Source organism: Carassius carassius, chromosome 21 (assembly GCF_963082965.1).
Source record: "Carassius carassius chromosome 21, fCarCar2.1, whole genome shotgun sequence".
NCBI lineage: Eukaryota > Metazoa > Chordata > Actinopteri > Cypriniformes > Cyprinidae > Carassius > Carassius carassius.
The window spans coordinates 13,517,233-13,535,182 of NC_081775.1; the positions used below are offsets into that span (position 1 = coordinate 13,517,233).

General features: G+C 36.4%; 1 protein-coding gene across 3 annotated transcripts in view; it reads right to left on the reverse strand.

Annotated features, from left to right (window-relative positions):
* The window catches only part of ncor2 (nuclear receptor corepressor 2), a 144,274-nt gene that overhangs the window by 76,649 nt on the left and 49,675 nt on the right, over window positions 1-17,950 (reverse strand). For all 3 annotated transcript variants that reach the window (XM_059503402.1, XM_059503403.1, XM_059503401.1), the window contains exon 4: window positions 8,307-8,484. In XM_059503402.1, the coding sequence (XP_059359385.1) occupies window positions 8,307-8,484 (178 nt within the window). The remainder of the gene's footprint in view (window positions 1-8,306; window positions 8,485-17,950) is intronic.

Here is a 17,950-nt window from a genome sequence, read left to right on the forward strand (position 1 = left end):
CTGTAACTATTAAGCCACAAAAGTCTATTTAAATATGAATCCTGCATGTTCTGCGTGACTCTGTTAATAAATGGCGCAGAAGCGAGGTTTAATTTATTCATTTACACACATATAGTGAAGCACGCGTGATGCTCGCAGTGATTTCAGCCTCTGCCGTCTCACTAAATGAGGACATAAAAACTGGTCTGGTTTGTTTTGAAGTTTATTTTTCACTAGAATGTACATAGCCTACTACTACTACTTAAACAAAACAAACATTATTTTTAAAGGAATAAATCAAACAACATTTCTTCTATGTTTTAATTTTAATAGTAAATCCCCTTTGTTTGCCAAAAAAAGGTTGCTTAATTTTCAGTAATTAAAAGATAAATTGTTTCATGCCGTGATTTGATAACGAGAAAATTTTTAATGCACAACACAGATTTTCTGAAAATTATAAGCCAGTACAAACTCATTTTCTAAACAAACATTTAAGACAAAATAATCTTGTAACAAAATCTTCAAGAAAAATAAAATTCACAGATCACACGATGCGAGACATTTCTGCTGAACTACTTAAACGCAGTGATATTTTGACTGTGTGATTATGGATGATTATGGTGTGATTATACCAGTAGCCACTCGCATCAAATTCAAGGTACTGATGCTTGCCTACAAGACGACCACTGGCACAGCACCAACATACCTAAACTCACTGGTTAAAACTTATGTGCCCTCCAGAAGCTCTGCAAGTGAACGACGCCTTGTGGTGCCATCCCAAAGAAGTTCAAAATCACTCTCACGGACCTTTTCCTGGACTGCGCCAAGCTGGTGGAATGACGTATGTGAGTGTATTCACATTTTATATCCGTTGCAGACCCATTTCATGCATCATTTCATGTTACAGACATAAATGATCCCTCAAAATATCACAGTAAAAAGCATCACTAGGGCACCCAGAACTAGGAATGACTACTAGCAACCAAGCAACTGCCAATACTCAACAACGAAGCCACTGACATTGCAAATAGGGTTTTAGCAATCTGACTTTTGCCAGGTGGAAAAATACTATTTTACACTGGATTCAAGGCACATCTAAAGACCTAAAGGAGGAGCCTTTGCCTAGCCCAGTAAGCAACTCCAAAACAACCACCCAAAACACCCTAGCATCAAATGTCATCCATAATTCTCCAGAATCCATTGTTCAACCCAGAATAGACGTGGATTAGAATCTGACAAATTTTCAAGAGTATGTGAAGAACATGTAAAATCCAGTTCTGAGCTCTGACTCAATAAAACGTTTATGAATCATAGAATGTCAGGGTAACACAAGTCATCGGACACCCTGAGCTGTAACAAGCCATTAGACACAGACGTGCTGGTTCACACCTGTCAGAGTGCTGCAGGTATGCTGAAAACGGCACACACACCTGTGTGCATGTGAGAGACTCTTCTCCTCCCTGAGCTTTCAGTTCCACTCGCTCAGTTTCATGAGTGTGATCGAGTGTGACAGCTCTTATATAAAGAGGATGAGAGATTTCCTCTGTCCACTTTGACTTGAGTGTCCCTTCAAATGTCTCGCCGTCTGTCTCTCACCCAAATGCACTCATATCCTCATGTATATATCCTCAACCACTCAACCATCACATCTAGGTCAGATTCATTACTAATTAATTACTGTTGCACAATGGCTTCCACTTACACACAAACAGTTCTGCCTCCAACCCCATATTGTCATGGTTGATAAAAACACACAAAAGCTTTAGGGGGAAGTCATAACTCAGCACAACATCTCTGGATGGGAGTGTGATCACACTGACCTTAGCACACAACACACACAGGCTTGCTCTAAGGGTATAATCATTCTGCCCTTTACATCACGCCACAAGCAGGAGGTGTGATCACAGTGACCTTAATCCTGCTACACAAACACACACACACAAACTCAGAGATGAACATTAACGCTCTGAGGTCTAGGGGGTTTTTGAGGCCTGGAGAAGTTTTGACATGCCCTGACTTTTGTTCTTTTTTCGGTTGCTTATAAACATATACGTGGCTAAAGTCTGAAAACACTGTATTCAGTACAAACTGCGCTACAATGATATGTAAATAGCATGCATGTACATGATTGTGTTTTTGAGAAAACAACTTTATGCATAGTTACAGAGAAAAAATTTTTTTTGAAGTCACTGAAATAAGGTCATAAAACATACAGATTATTTGTTCACAAGACTGTCAAACCTGGAGCTGGATACTCACTGATTACTCACTCATGATGTCCCAAACCTATATTAATTTGTTTCTTGTGCTGAACACAAAAGTAGATATTTTGAAGAATGTGAGTAACCAAACTCATGTTTCATAAACACAATCCTTTCTGGATAACAATCCGCAATCAAAATGATAAAATGAATTATTCCAGCTTCTGTGAGAAAAGGCTATAAACGATCCTCACATGCGACAGACTAGTAGCTGGGACAACTTATGTTTACAGACGTGATGTAACGATGCAACAGAATGCTCAAATTTCCTTAGAAATCCTACCTGTAAAACTAAAATTAGAAATAATTATTATAAGCTATCCGTTGTGAATCAGGCTAAAGTAAGGCAATAGTTTTGAACACTGCCTGGTCATGTACTTGCTCAAATATTGATTTTGGATTATTTTTAATTTTTAAAAAAAACGTATCGGACTGCAGCTTTAACACACTTTAACCAACGCACAAACATTTTCCTTTATACAGCTTGTTTAATCCTTTCAAGACTTGAACAATAACCCATGTATTTATGCTGCAAATTTAAATGCCTGAAAAATAAATCTAAAAGTCTAGTGAAATATAGTGAAATGTCTAGTGAAAAAAGCATTTCCTAACTACAGGTTGCAAATTCAGGGCACCCTGTTTCTCTACACTAAAAAGTACTTTTCCCAATTGCTTCCTCAATATGCAGTGTTTCCCACAGAATTAGATTCTATTTGCGGTGGTGTGGTGTTTGGGGACCGGGGGGTGGGGGGAGTTAAATATATATATATATATATATATATTTATTTATATTTATATTTATATTTATATATATATATATATATATATATATATATGTGTGTATATATCATAAATATATCATATATTTTTAGTGACAAGTACACATTTCCATTGCCAACACTTAGTGTCAGATCCCTTAAAGACATTGCTATTGCTACATTGCTATGCCATTGCTACACTTTCTATGCTATGACTGCTCCACAGACTTCTTGTTGCAAATTTTGCTCACACACACACACAAACCTGGACCTGGAGATGGACACACACTCAAACTCACAAACTTACTGACACACTCAAACATTCAAAAAGACTCACACACACACACACAGCCTCAGACACACACAGGCTCACACACACACCAAACTGGACCTGGAGGTGGACACACACACACACACACACACACACACACAAACCTGGAGATTGAAGTGGACAAAAACCAACACACACCAACCTGAACCTGGAGATAATAATAATATAATGTCTAGTCTGGTGGCTGTGATATATATAAACCTACCAACGTCCGTTGCCATGATTTTTGGAGTGACTGATCGCGAGAGGGAAAAAATGACGTTTTAGTCGCATTACATCGGTTAATGGAAACGCCGTCATCTCGCAATAGTTGTTTATCGATATTTAGAGAAAAAAAAACACTAAAGTTTTGCGCGAATCTGTAATGGAAACGCGACAGCGCTTAACATAGACTTCTCAGAGTTATGTTGAGCAACAGTGTTCATTACTAACCATTCAACTCCGGATTGATTCTGGAATCTTCGCTGGGGGAATAAGCATTAAGCACCGGCAACATCTGTAACTAACGCATGCTCATGTTTTGATTCAGATCGTGTTCGAAGAGGAGGGGCTACTCGTGCGTGCCTCCCGTTGTCAGTTTGTGAGAGGGAGGGAGCAAGCAGCGCGCAGCTCTACAATAAAATACAATTGTACCCATATTAAATAGTTTTAAAATCTGAATCAATCCGAGGCGGTCAGCGTTGATATTGTGGCGGGCCGCCACAAATTAATGAATGTATGGGAAACCCTGATATGTATTTATTTTTTTTACAAAATAAAACTTCTTAACTGCTATTTCCTTAGTTTAAGAATGAAGTTAAGAATACATTGTATTGCCAAAGACACAAATTCAGAAGAATTAGAATGCCTGAAAAGTATGTAAATAGGCTCTTAAAAATTTAAGTAAATCCAAGAAATCCCAGAAGGCTTGCTTCAAATGTTAAACAAATAACTTCAAGTAAATTCAGTAACAATTGATTACATTAAAAATGACTCAAATAGGGAACCCATTTGTTCTCAACCCTAACCCAACATACAAACATGGTTTTTCAAAATGATTTACAGGGCTCCATACTAACTGTTTTTACAAGGAGAACTGTAGCCCCTGACTAAAAAACTTTAGGAGCACAAGCAGAAAAATGTAGGGGCATACCTTCAGCCAGCAATGCATGTTTACATATTTTCACCATTTTAACTGTATTATTTACAGATGCTTTTATAATAAATAGACTTCACTAATAGAAATTACAATGTGCAGTATTCTTTTAATTTCAGAGAGATATGATATATATAAACAAAAACAAAATCTAATTATTTTGCATTAATAATATATAATAAATATATATATATATATATATATATATATATATATATATATATATATATATATATATGTTCTGTCCACAAGATGAGACCATTCCTATAGCCAGTGCATAAAATTTTTTGCCAGCAACATTTGTGACTCTTCCCGCACAGTTTGACTCATCTACTGGGTCTCATTGTTCCTGTGAGGAAGAGAATAGTGCGAGTCTTTCAAGCAGTCAATAAACACTCACATTATTGGCTATGTGATGCACACTTGGCAAAACCTGATACAGTCTGGTGACACCTACAGTTGTAAAGCACCAGAAATGGATCTCACATGGTGTGAGGCAGCAGTATGTTGTTATAGAGAGGCTACCTATATTCCACCTACACACACACACACACACAATTCACAGAGCCCCGACCTAGAAGAGATTTCCTAAGAAGTTGAAGAGTTAGGCTAGTCCAAACATCTGCCTGTGCCGTTTACCGTTACACCACAAACAAATTAATTCCCTCAAAGTCTAACATATAAAACCACAACTGTAAAGTCAGAGGTTCTGGTATTAATGACATAACTCTTTAAGATGAAATCTTTTAGACACTCACAACCCAAACAGTGTCTACACACACATGCCGGTTCCCAGCAGGCCTTTGTAGTGGTAAATGGCAGTGCTGGCCAGGATGATAAAAACACAGGCCAACGGAAACAGACAGGCTGATTTACGAGGCCAATAAATATGGACTAAGTGATAATCTGCTGAACAGACTTATTATCGCTCTTCTCTACAGTCAGATTAATCCAGGTACAGCATGCAGCATCCTTTCTAGCCTAGCCCTGCAATTATCACAATGCACAAGCCTGAGGATTCAGAGTAAGCTCTCTGTTTGTCACAACTAATGCTAAATTTAAAGATACTTTTTAGGTTGCTGCCAATTACACACAAAACCACTGAACTGGTATACAAACTTAAGGTTTCATGGATGAAGCAAAATACAAGGGCAGTCATGTACTTTGCTTGACACTGTATGTTGGGCGACTTAATAGTTTTGTGAAAAACATCTGAATGGTAGTAATCTTATATCACTACATGAGTAATTTTATTTGACTGTAACGATATGTCACAATATTATTATTCTTGATTTAAATAAGGTCTTTATGACAAACGATGTTGATACCAAATTGTTTTTTTCATAAATAAATTCCTATTTTTTTTTTGTCATCAATGTCAACATCACATTTAAATAGCCTAGGTTTAAAAAAATAAATAAAAAACATGCTCACTGAAGAGAAGTAAACAGTCAGTAATTAAATAAGAAAATAATAAGTAGGGATGTGCGCAACGACTAATTTGAATGAAGTTTTGTATCCGACTAGTCGACTAGTCTAAAAGCAATAAACCCCAAAAAGAGGGTTATAAAAAAAAAAACTTTGTGCGTGCACGTATATAATAGCCTACATTTGAAATACCTATTCTATGAATCACAATGTCAAATACCTAAATGAATTCAACTAAAAATAGGTCAAAATTATGCCATAGCCTATGCTTGCCTCATATTATCATCATTTAATTTTAGGCGATCGTAAAAAAAAAAAAAAAAAAAACATACACACCGTCAACCAATGCTTATTTATTAAAATCAGCTGGGTTAATGCAGAACAATGGAAAATCAATCAATAGCCTGAAAGAATTTTTCATCTTCATCTTAGCCAACATATTAAAACACAAGTCAAAAACAACTGGTAATTGTATCAAGGAATGGCATTAAAACCGTTTTTAAAAGCACACTTCATAATGTATAATCTAAAAACAAAACAAACAAAAAGAGGCGATTAAAAATTCCTGCACTTGAAAAAACATGCTCTTCGGGAACTGAAGTCGCAAGCATGCAGAGATAATGAAAAGCAAGCCAACAGAATTTCGGAAAGCGTCTGGACATACCGCACCACCACTGAAGTGGGTCTTCGTTAGAGAAATAGACCGCACAGACGGAATCGCAGTGAATGATGTGATTGACATTAGCTGGCTTTGGATAGTCTCTAAGCTAACGCCTACATGTCTGTACTGAATATGATTACACACCGCTCCAGAAGAGTTATTGTAAGCCAATTTGACATTACACAGTTTACAAGTCAAGTCACCTTTATTATGTCAAAGCAACTGAACAACATTAATTAGGAAAACAGTTTACACAAAACGTTTCAATTTCTTTCTAATTCTAAATAATCCCACACCTTACTTGTCTTTCGCCTGGTTTACGTTTGAGCTCACCACAAAAACACAAAGAAAACTCATGCAAGGTCTGAGGATGGTAATTTGAATGATAATTGTTTTTTTTCTGTTGTGTAATCAACCATTGTTTTCAGTTTCAGTGTTGACTAGAATGAGCAGTACCGTTTAGTTGACTAGTGTGGTGTTGGCGCAGTGGATAAGACACATGCCTTTGGTGTGAGAGACCCATGTTTGAATCCACTGTGAGAAACCAATGTGTCCCTGAGCAAAACACTTAACCCCTAGTTGCTCCAGAGGCGTGCGACCTCTGACATATATAGCAATTGTAAGTCCCTTTGGATAAAAGCGTCAGCTAAATAAATAAATGTAAATGTAGTCCCACACATACCTACTAAATGAAAGCAATAGGACAAAAAAACTACAGTAAAACAAATGAGAAATGCTACATGTATTTTATTAATTAACAATTTTAATTCACTGTAAAAATGTCACAATATAGTTATTTTTAGTTATAGTCTTTATTACATAAATATTTTTGATACATTTCTTTTTTCATAAATTAATATTTTTGTCACCATTGTCAATATCACCAAAAATGAATAATAGCCTAGATTAAAAAAATAATAATAATAAAAAATGAATTTAAAAAAAAGTTTTTTTAACAGTGATTAAATAAGAATAGAAAAACTAATTACAAACAATAAGACTAGAGTAGAACAAATAAATAAGAAATGCTACACACGTTGTATAAAGTAATTAAATGTGTAAAAACACTGCATATTCTTCACTGTGTAAATTAAATATTTCTTTTTTATTAAAGCTACAAAAGTGAATTAGTCAAGGGCAGTGAGAGATTTAGACTGCTGTCACTTTACGAGCTGCCAGGATCCAATATACTGTTACACGTTTTCTTTCTCAGCTGTTTGCTTTCACTTAATACCTAAATTACTATGTTTGCAGGGATTCTTGTGAGGACAGGCATTTTGAAACATACAAGTGTGTGTATTTAACCATTTAAGCCTATAAAGCCACAAAAAATAATGCTGTCTTCATGTTTGCGGGCCTCTCTGACATATAGCAAAATTAGTTCTCTTTTGCTGCTGAATGTGTTTCAATGAATTGCTTAATTAAAGTCACTTGTTTTTAAACCACAATGAAAACGTGCAAACTTTGAGTTTTCATGACCATGTAGCACAACACTGTGATAGAGACGATAGTCCAAAATCTCTACCGGTTAATAGTGTCTATCACTATATCACCCACTCCTAAATGGTCATTTAAATTTAAGATTAAAGGTTAAAAATGTGTGAATGCCATCAGTTGCAGACTGTAATTAGCAACTAACTTGCATCTTTTTTTCCACCAAAATGAGAACACATCACATTAACTAGCAATAGTTACAAATATGTCTTCTAGGTATTAACATCTATGATGAAAAACAAAATAAAAAATTGCAAACCTTTGCCATTTCCTCAGCTCCACCCACCGTAAGGGGCTGACGATGAGCTGAATGACGAATAAGAGACTCTGTCCCGATTTCCAAGCGAGCACGCTTGATCTCGGAGTATTCCACTTCTGATTGGCTGCCGGGGTCCTGTAGGTAAATGTGTTCATATCGGATGTGGGGCTCTTGACCTCTGTAGGCAGAAAAGAGCAAGAAGAGAAGTGAATTATGGGACATACATTAGTCTAATCATAAAGAAGCTTAACAAAGCAGTTTTGTCTTTTTACACACAAACACTGACATTTACCAAAAGTTAGACTAGAAGACCACGACAGACCTCAGATGGGTGAATAAGATTCCAGTAATATAAAATGCTTTCAATTGATAACGAGGGCAAGACTTGATTTTATCCACTGGGAATCAATAGGATCATGAAAAAGGGACACTTATTACCAGAATGGGCTGAACTGAATTTGTTACAACAAATAGCAATTAACTATTGACAAGATTTTAGAAATGCTGTACATACCTAAAGAGTTTACATATGATGCATTTATTTAAACAAATGAGAGAAAAATAAACATGTCTAACAAAATCCACAAGATACAATACAATGACCTGAATGACTGAGAAACCACACAGACATCCCATCATAACCCCAGTGCTAAACATCCATTAAGTATGGGTCTAATGAAACACCCAGTTTTACAAGAGCAGTCAGGACAGGTCAGGATCTCTGCAATTAATTTCACAAATAATCTGATAAGTACAGGTCACTGAGAACAAAGATGAGCTTAACCATGGCAATGTTTGAGTGCTGCAGAGGCAACAGTGCCATGCTGTGCTCGGTACAGGAGTGAGCCTTTTCACACAAGAGTGCGAAGAGTAAACTTACCTTGATGCTGGTGGACAGAGTGTGAGATATAAGAGGAAAGGAGAGGTGCTTGACCCTCACACGAATACACTATCCACATCAAATCACACATACACATCAACTCTTGTTCTCGCTTGCCACCAAACACCTGACCTTTCTGTTATATACACACACACAAACACATATATAGCTGCAGTTAAAGCACTGTTTTCTAATCAGTGACCCTGAAACACCAAAACATGAATCTATAATAATAATAATAAAAATATCTGTTGCTATTGTTATTAAAATTAATATATATATATATTTTTTTTATCTTTAGTGTGTAAGAAAAAATACGATAATTTTTCATGGCACATATTGTGTTCCCAAATGCAAATATATGCCCCAAACATTGGTTTTATTTTGCATTACCATCTCGGTCTACTTGTACATGTTTTGATTGAGGCCCAAATAGGGCAAGTTGCTGTTCTTTGTATGATCTGGTGGTTCACAGGCCTTCCTGTAGCTCAGACCAATCAAGAGCAAACACATTTACACACACACATAAACTCAATAACCCTGAACGGCAACAGTACACATCACACTAAAACCACATGTGCACACTAACACCCAGTTTTCAAAAGACTTCCCTTCCTGTGACAAAGCCAGAGATTATACACATGAACACACTAAATGCACACATATGCACTTTATACACCTAAACATCTACACATCCTCATTATTTTGCCCACGGATCACAAACATAGTGCAGACTTTGTCTGTTAGACATATGGAAAACATACATCCACAATACCCTGCACATATTTTGCATTTTTACACGGTATGACATAACCAGAGGTGAAATCAGGTCATAAAGATTCTCAAGACAAACCAGACAATGTTTACCGAGGTTTAAAACTAAAGAGCTTGAGTGTATATGCTCTCGAGGGGATAAAAGTGTGTGGGTGTGTACACTGTTGAAAACATAAATGGGTGTATCCCTCATATTAATTACACAGTCTACCCAGTTTAAATAAACAGTACACACAGACTCCAGCACTGACTGTGATTTATACAAACAAATGCTGACGTACATGCATGTGAGCCATTCCACACCACACAGACAATGAAACAGAGAGCAGGAAATGTAGCGTGATATGTGAATGCTACAGACAAAAGACATCTTCAAAGAATTTGATGCAAGGAGAGGAAAAGCCATCAGACAATGTTCCTTATTATACAATTGCTCAGTCATGGCTAGGGACATGCCAGTATAAAATTTTCCTGTTGCGATTAATTGCTAATTCTTTTATCACAGTAAACGGTATTATCACAGTATTGACATTTTATTTTTTAAAAAGTGGTCATTATACAGGTTAAATAACTTTTTTTCTCATAACAAAAATAACTGAACATTTAAATACAATAAAGCAATACAGAAAGATATATAAATGTAAAAATTTTACACAAATTAAAGTGCAAAAGAACTATAAAGACCAATAGGTATGACTTTACATTAAGACGTCAATAGTTAACATTACTTAATGCATTAACATTCACAATGAGAAATAGTTACATTTGCTACAGAAGTTATAAATCTTTGTTAAAAAATACTTAAATACTAAATCTTAGTTCATTTTAGCTTATTAAATAACAGTTGCAACTTTCGATTTTAACGTATTATTAAATATAGGAATACCTAAGATTAATGAATGTTTTGAAGAATTTTTCATTGGCAGGTTGTGTTAACTAATGAATTAACTAATATTAACTAATGGAGCCCAATTTAAAGTGTGAATGAACAATAAATAATCAAAACACTTTCAAACAATTTCTAGAGCATGTTGTAGTCCAGATTAAAATGAAATAAATAACCTAAATGCCCCCCTCCACCCCATTAAATTAAAAAAAATCCCATCTCACAAGAATCACCTATGAGGGGAATTCATTTTCAAAAATGAAATTTAGGCCCTGAATAAAGGTCCAAAAATCTTGATTGGATCGTCGCTATAAATAATTATACGGAATGCTTTAAAAAGATCAGTATTGGTGATCTTACTGGCAGACACTGCTTTCTGTAATCAGTCTCAAAAATCCTGATCAGAGCCCCGCTAGAGAATACATTAATTTATTTTTCATTATGCTAACTGTTCATTTCAGAATTTAAGTTTAAACCCTCTCTCTGAGTTTACATGCTTTGATGTCCACATTTTCAATAAATTACAGTGGCTGTAGCATTTCTGTCATAAAAAAATAGCCAAAAGCTATATAATATAGTGGATTAAGTGCCTCATTGCTAGTATATATGTATTTAAAGTAATTTAAAAGGCTCTTCTTAGCTTAGGTCTATTTTTATTACCACAAAAAAAAATTCATTACAAGTATACGATTACTCGATTAATCGCCAGAACAATCGACTGATTGCTTGATTACCAAAATAATTGTTAGTGATAGCTCTACAAATTGAATCAACATGGCTTTGTTAATGGATGATGTCAGTACTGGTTTCATATAGACTTTTATAATACAAAATAATGACAGCTAATATGATGTAACCGGCCAAGCTGGGTCTGTTTTTGACTCCGTGGTTAAAATCAAATCAGTAACATTAATGATCGTGCCAGACCTATTCATCAGACCAAAGGTGCGGTCACATTCATCATTGTTCAGATAATTTTCACAGGCAAAATCCTGTAATTTCAAAAGATTTTGAAATGGGTTGGTCACATGGATCCAATGCATTTACCAACAGAATGCTGCTTGGTTTGAAAATGACTCCTCTGTGAGCGGTGACAATGGACCTTTTCAACCACAAAATTTCTCTAATGTGACTGCAACTAAAGTATTTGAGAACAAAATCCTAAAATAAAATGTTTAGTAGCCGAATTATGTTTTAGCTGCCAAACTATAGAACTTTGGAATATTGATTAATTGAAAGAACATATATAATTTAATGTCACATACAATAACAGAAGCAGGCACACAAGAGAAATAAAGATTTAGTGTCTTATTTCGTATTTCTTTTTTTTTTTGGCAGAGATTCTCGATTTCAGCAGAATAAAAGGAAAGCACTGGTGTGTTGCATCTTGACTATTCACATTCATTTGTGTCTCTGCACTGATGTGTTCACTGGTGGAACTAATCTAAACCAGACCAAAGGTAACATGTACATTAGCAAAACTCAATGTGCGATAAGATACCGAAATGCTTGAAAACACACAATTTAACCAAAATCCCCCAATTTCAATAGGCACTTGGCACTTACATAATTACATCACACTGCAGCTTTCACCCATGCTCGCTCTCTTTCTGTGAGTGGGCAAGATAATCTTATCTGCAGGCTGGATTTGTCATACACAGAGTCACACACACACAACGAGAGAGAGAGAGAGAGAGAGAGAGAGAGAGAGAGAGATAGAGAGAGAGAGACAGAGAGCAACTGGCCTCTGACCTCATTCTGAATTGAGGACAGATCATGCGTGCTGAATGTCTGAGCTATTGTAGACGATCTTTGCCCCTATACCTCTGTAATGTTCTCCATCTCTCCTCTTCAGCCATCATTCCATCTCTCTAGTCCCCTTTCACACTGCACGCTGGTCCCAAAAAATTACCGGAGTGCCTTCTGTGTGAATGCAAACACGTCCCAGGATTGATTCTGGGATTGATCCCGGGTTGGGGACCTAGTAACATTGCCAGGTTCAGTTCCAGAAAGAGCTCCAGAATGAATGCCGTAAAGGGTGTGTCCTAGTGATGACGCACGTTATTGTGCGACTCTTTTACTGGCTGTTTTGAAGGCAGATCAACGTTCGTGACGAAAAAATGTGTTCAAACTGAAATGAAGCAGAGATCAGGAAGTTCCTCGCTATCTGCGCTGAAGTTGTGATCGTTCGCCAGCTTAATTTCGCTCTATCCCTTATTATCTCTCTCTTTCTACAGGATAAACGGTGATAAGACCACAAAACGTCTTTTCAACCCCAATCACTTAAGTCATCACAAAACAACACAAAGGCTTATGTCTTTAAAAGACCAAAAACAGACCTTAATTTACATAGCCAGAACAAGACCAAAACAAAAAACTACAGACTACAACTGGCTCATGTGCAGTTCATTGTTTCAATTTTAAGAAGTAGGGCTGCATTTTCAATTGTAGAACATTTGATTATGTATGCTAGGAAATTCTAATAGCACTAGTAGTTTTTCATCTGACTTGGATGCCCATCAAAAAAAGGAAGATGACAGGTCTGCAGTGGGGAAGTAAAGGATGTGGAAGAGCATACATACACACCTTACCAACACAGAGACACTTTAGTATTCAAGTTAACCCATCCTACCAGCAGCTCTTGGTATCTCGGGGGTGTTGGTCCATCTCCTGTGAGAACAGCCAGCTCTCCTGTACCAGGCTCTGATTATACTGCTCAGCTCACACACACACCCCCCTCCCCACACACACACACACACCACATTCAGCATTCAGACTGAGGAGAAACACAGCTATTCCCAATACACCCACGCACATATTCAACACTGTGCTTCTTATATGGCGAAAAGAATCACAGCATGGAGGAAAGGAAAACACGATATTTTTAACCTAGCATGCACACACACACACACACACACGCATCACTGCATTAAAGGAACAATGGTATGGATGAGAGAATCACAGACTGGATTACGGAACACAAAGGCAAATGATTAGAAAGTTGTTGAAATCTCCTGACCAAAATATACTCTTAGTATAATATACTAAGTTATGATATAATATAGTCAGTCAAACTTATTTTTATACCTGAATTTATTTGTACAACTGGAAGTAGCAACAGATAATTTCCTCCCTTTTGTGATGTACATCTGAGAGGTTACTAGAGAGAAGTCTATTATTTCATCAGAAGACTGAGTAAAGATATTTTGATTAAAAATGTTAATGACAACATTGATAAAAAGGAAATATGCATTGTTAAGTTGATAATATACTAAAACGTTAAGATGAATTTCAATTTCATGCTGACCTCAAAGGCCAAATAAACAAACAGCTGATATGGTTCCTTCTCTGATAGGTACAAACTAGGGATGTATGATATATCAGCCGCCATATCGGTATCAGCCAATTAATGTTCATTTTCACTGTCATCGTTATCAACCCAATTTGAAAACTTGGCCAATAATTAAAGGCCATAATGCATTACTTTATTCAAAACATTTCAGATGCACACTGTTCGTCACGATGGTTTCTAATTGCTTAAAAATATAACTGGAATCACTTTGAAAAGGGCAAGTCTGTCAAGGCTACATAAAATTATAAATTATAAATAAACACTATTATAATAAAACATTGTTTAGTTTCTGTGTTTAATATCTAATTAAATCTCATACAGTTTCCTTGACTTAAATAATACGATAGCAAAGCACTTCAGTTTACCGGTGTTCATTCAGCTCTTCAGGTTCATAACTATAACTGGAAATGTCATATACAAAAAAAAAATTACAGTTGTAAAATTTTCTGGGTTTATTTTTGTGTTTCAGTGCACTGTTAAGGGAAGAACCACTGCATGCATGCACAACAAGAGCTTCACATTCTGACTAGCACATATTAGTTCAAGTTCACTTGTGGGTTTATGTCTTTTTGCGCATATATAAGTTCAAATATTGTGTTGTAGAAATATCTGATTGTCATATAGCCTAATTAAAATGCTAACAAAGGGCTTCAGTTTACTGGCACTCATTCAGCTCCTCAGCTACAGTGCACGCAGCTAAAAGAGCATTGCAGCTATTTGAATGCTGCTATTAATTTTAGATACTTATTTTTCAAAATCATTGCAACATTATTAATAATAACTAGAGCCCTACCCATATATATCGTTTTGGGGGTTCAGGAGTTAAGGGTGGTTAAATTCACGGTCTGGCACCGGCCGATCTAGCGATCCCGGGGGCTACCAATGCATATTCCAATGCCATACCAATGGTGGCATTCTAGAGGGCTCCTCGAGCTGAAGGGATCCCACGAATTTGGTGGAGACCTATCAACGCGTTTGCGTGATAGTGTCACCAGTCAACACTTAAATGCCAAAGGGCATTTAAGTATTAATTTATTTATTTGTAAGGCTTTTTTTTATATAAAGTTAAAGGCCATCAGTTGAGACAAAATCAACTAATATTCACTTCCACTGACTAGGGGCAAGAGTGCTTTTAATTACTGATAGATTTCTGCTGGTGTCTTGGCTTTCCATGCTTTTTTGCACCTCCCTTCTTTATGTGTTCAATAGTTTTTCCCTTGGTATTTCCACTATTTCACAGAACTTACTTTCTGAACTTGTTTGTATGTATAGATTACTTGCGTTGTTACCGACATCTAGGGCTGGGCGATATGACGATATAAATCGGATGGTTAATAGAGCTTGTGAGCATTTTTGCCGCTTTATTAGCTTTGAACTAGAGTTGAAACAACGAATCGATTTAATCGATAAAAATCGATTATTAAAATAGTTGTCAACTAATTTAGTCATCGATTCGTTGCTAACTTTTATTTGCCGTAAGCGGCTCATTTCGTGCATATTTCAAATCTGCGGTGACCAAAGTGTGGCAGTAATGAGCCATCGGAGGTTTTACTCAGCCAGTACAGACGGAGAAGTAGCGAATAGCCAATAGCTGGCCTCGTTTTATGTCACGTGCTTCCCGAACAGCGTCTCTGCAGCATTTAGCAGGATGTGGGAGACTGGGAGTACTTTACTTTGAGCCTTCAAAAAAGAAGAGTAACCTGTAAACTCTGCACTACTGAACTGTTTAAGGGGACGTTTACATATCGCGTCTTTTGCGCGCTCAAGTTCGTTATTTCCAACACCGCACCGCATAGTTAAAAACATCTCAACTTTTCAGAATGCTGCAAGCGCATCGCGGGTCATGTGACAAGAACTAACCAATCAGCTTCATCCTTTCCCGTAACAACGTTAAAAGCTCAGTCAAGATGAAAGGAACAGCTGATCATAGTTGTATATGGATTTCCATTTTGAAATAAATTTAGTAGCAGAGCTACTGCAAGTGATTTTTTGAGCTGCAAATTCATTTATCCTTTGCTGAAATTTCCGCGTCTTCAAGGAGAGAGCACGTCATGGTTGCTTATCAAAGGCAGACGCCTCAGGGGCGCTTCTGCCCGAGCGCTTTGGAAAGAAGGAGAAAGCGCCACGCGTTTTTAGGCACGATATGTGAACGGCCCCTAAGACTTTTATTTGTGCAGATTCTCCAGTACAATGTTGTTTGCAAATGTTTAGTCGTAAAAGCTGATAACATTGCTTTTTAACAGTTAACATTTAAAGCTTTACAAACATGTTCTGTGATCAGTTTGTCGTTTACCAGTTCAAAATTCAGTCGTGCAGCCTAATTATGACTGAATGAGAGAGGTAAATGTTTAAAGATATTTGAAATGCACTTTTTTTCTAAGTATTCACTGCTCTTTTTCACACAGCAGGTTTTTTGTGTGTGACTGTCCAATTTTTTTTTCTGGACAACCTTCTGATGGATTTTACTTTAAATTGTGAGTTCCATTCAGGTTTCATGTCACTGGCACTTTATTCGAAGGATTGTTTACAATTTCACAGCAAAAGCTATAAAGCTGTTTCCCAGTAAATAATAAAATACAATGCACTGCAATTTTATTCTGTTTTATCCTTATTCTTCGTGAAAATATGTTCTGAAAGATTCCTTAATAAGCTTCGTTCGGGATGTTAAACTACTTTAGGAGCTCTAAGGACTGCCATGGTGAAAACATTATTTTAAATCTCCTTGTGAAATTTGCTAGAGTATGGGTCAGTGTTCTGATTGCAGAAGAGTTCGACAAAGGATTACTAACACAATAAAACAACTCCAGGTATATTTTTGATTAGGATATGACAGTGCAAAATGGTTAAAATCTCTTAAAAATCTATGCTGAAGGATAAAGACCATTTATTAATAATTTACTTGGGGAAAAAATGGGAAAAACTAAAATATAAGTACATAAACCGATTAATCGATTAATCGTAAAAAATAATCGACAGATTAATCGATTATCAAAATAATCGTTAGTTGCAGCCCTACTTTGAACGATTGCATAAACACTTATATGCATACAAATGCAAGTATCCTCATAAACAGTCATTTAGGTCTTAAGGGAAAGTAAACAAACCACCCCTTAAAAGTCTTAAGGGGTGGTGTTGGCGCAGTGGATAAGACACATGCCATTGGTGTGAGAGACCCGGGTTCGAATCCACTGTGAGACACCAATGTGTCCCTGAGCAAGACACTTAACCCCTAGTTGCTCCAGAGGCGTGCGACCTCTGACATATATAGCAATTGTAAGTCGCTTTGGATAAAAGCGTCAGCTAAATGTAAATGTAAATGTAATGTAAACAGTTGCGAGAGAAAGCACATATGTACTGTAACAGTATATTGGATCCGGACTTCAGCCTTAAAAGGGTAAGCTGCCCAATATTCGTCCTGTCTGCCATTCATGAACATCTCTTACTGCTCTTGACTAAATCACTTTTGTAACTAGATTAAGAAGAAAATAAATAATGCTAATGATTATGCGTATATACAGTGTGTGTGTGTGTGTGTGTGTATATATATATATAGACAGACAGACAGACATCTAACTTACACAGAGAAGACTAATTCATTTACACAATGTATTATTTATACACTTACGGTTGCGTGTAATTAGTTTTTTTGTTCTCATTTCATCACTGACTCTATGTATCTCCAGTGAGCTTGTTTTTTTTTATTGTTTTTTTTTATTATTATTATTTTCTTGTATTTGTCATATCGCCCACCC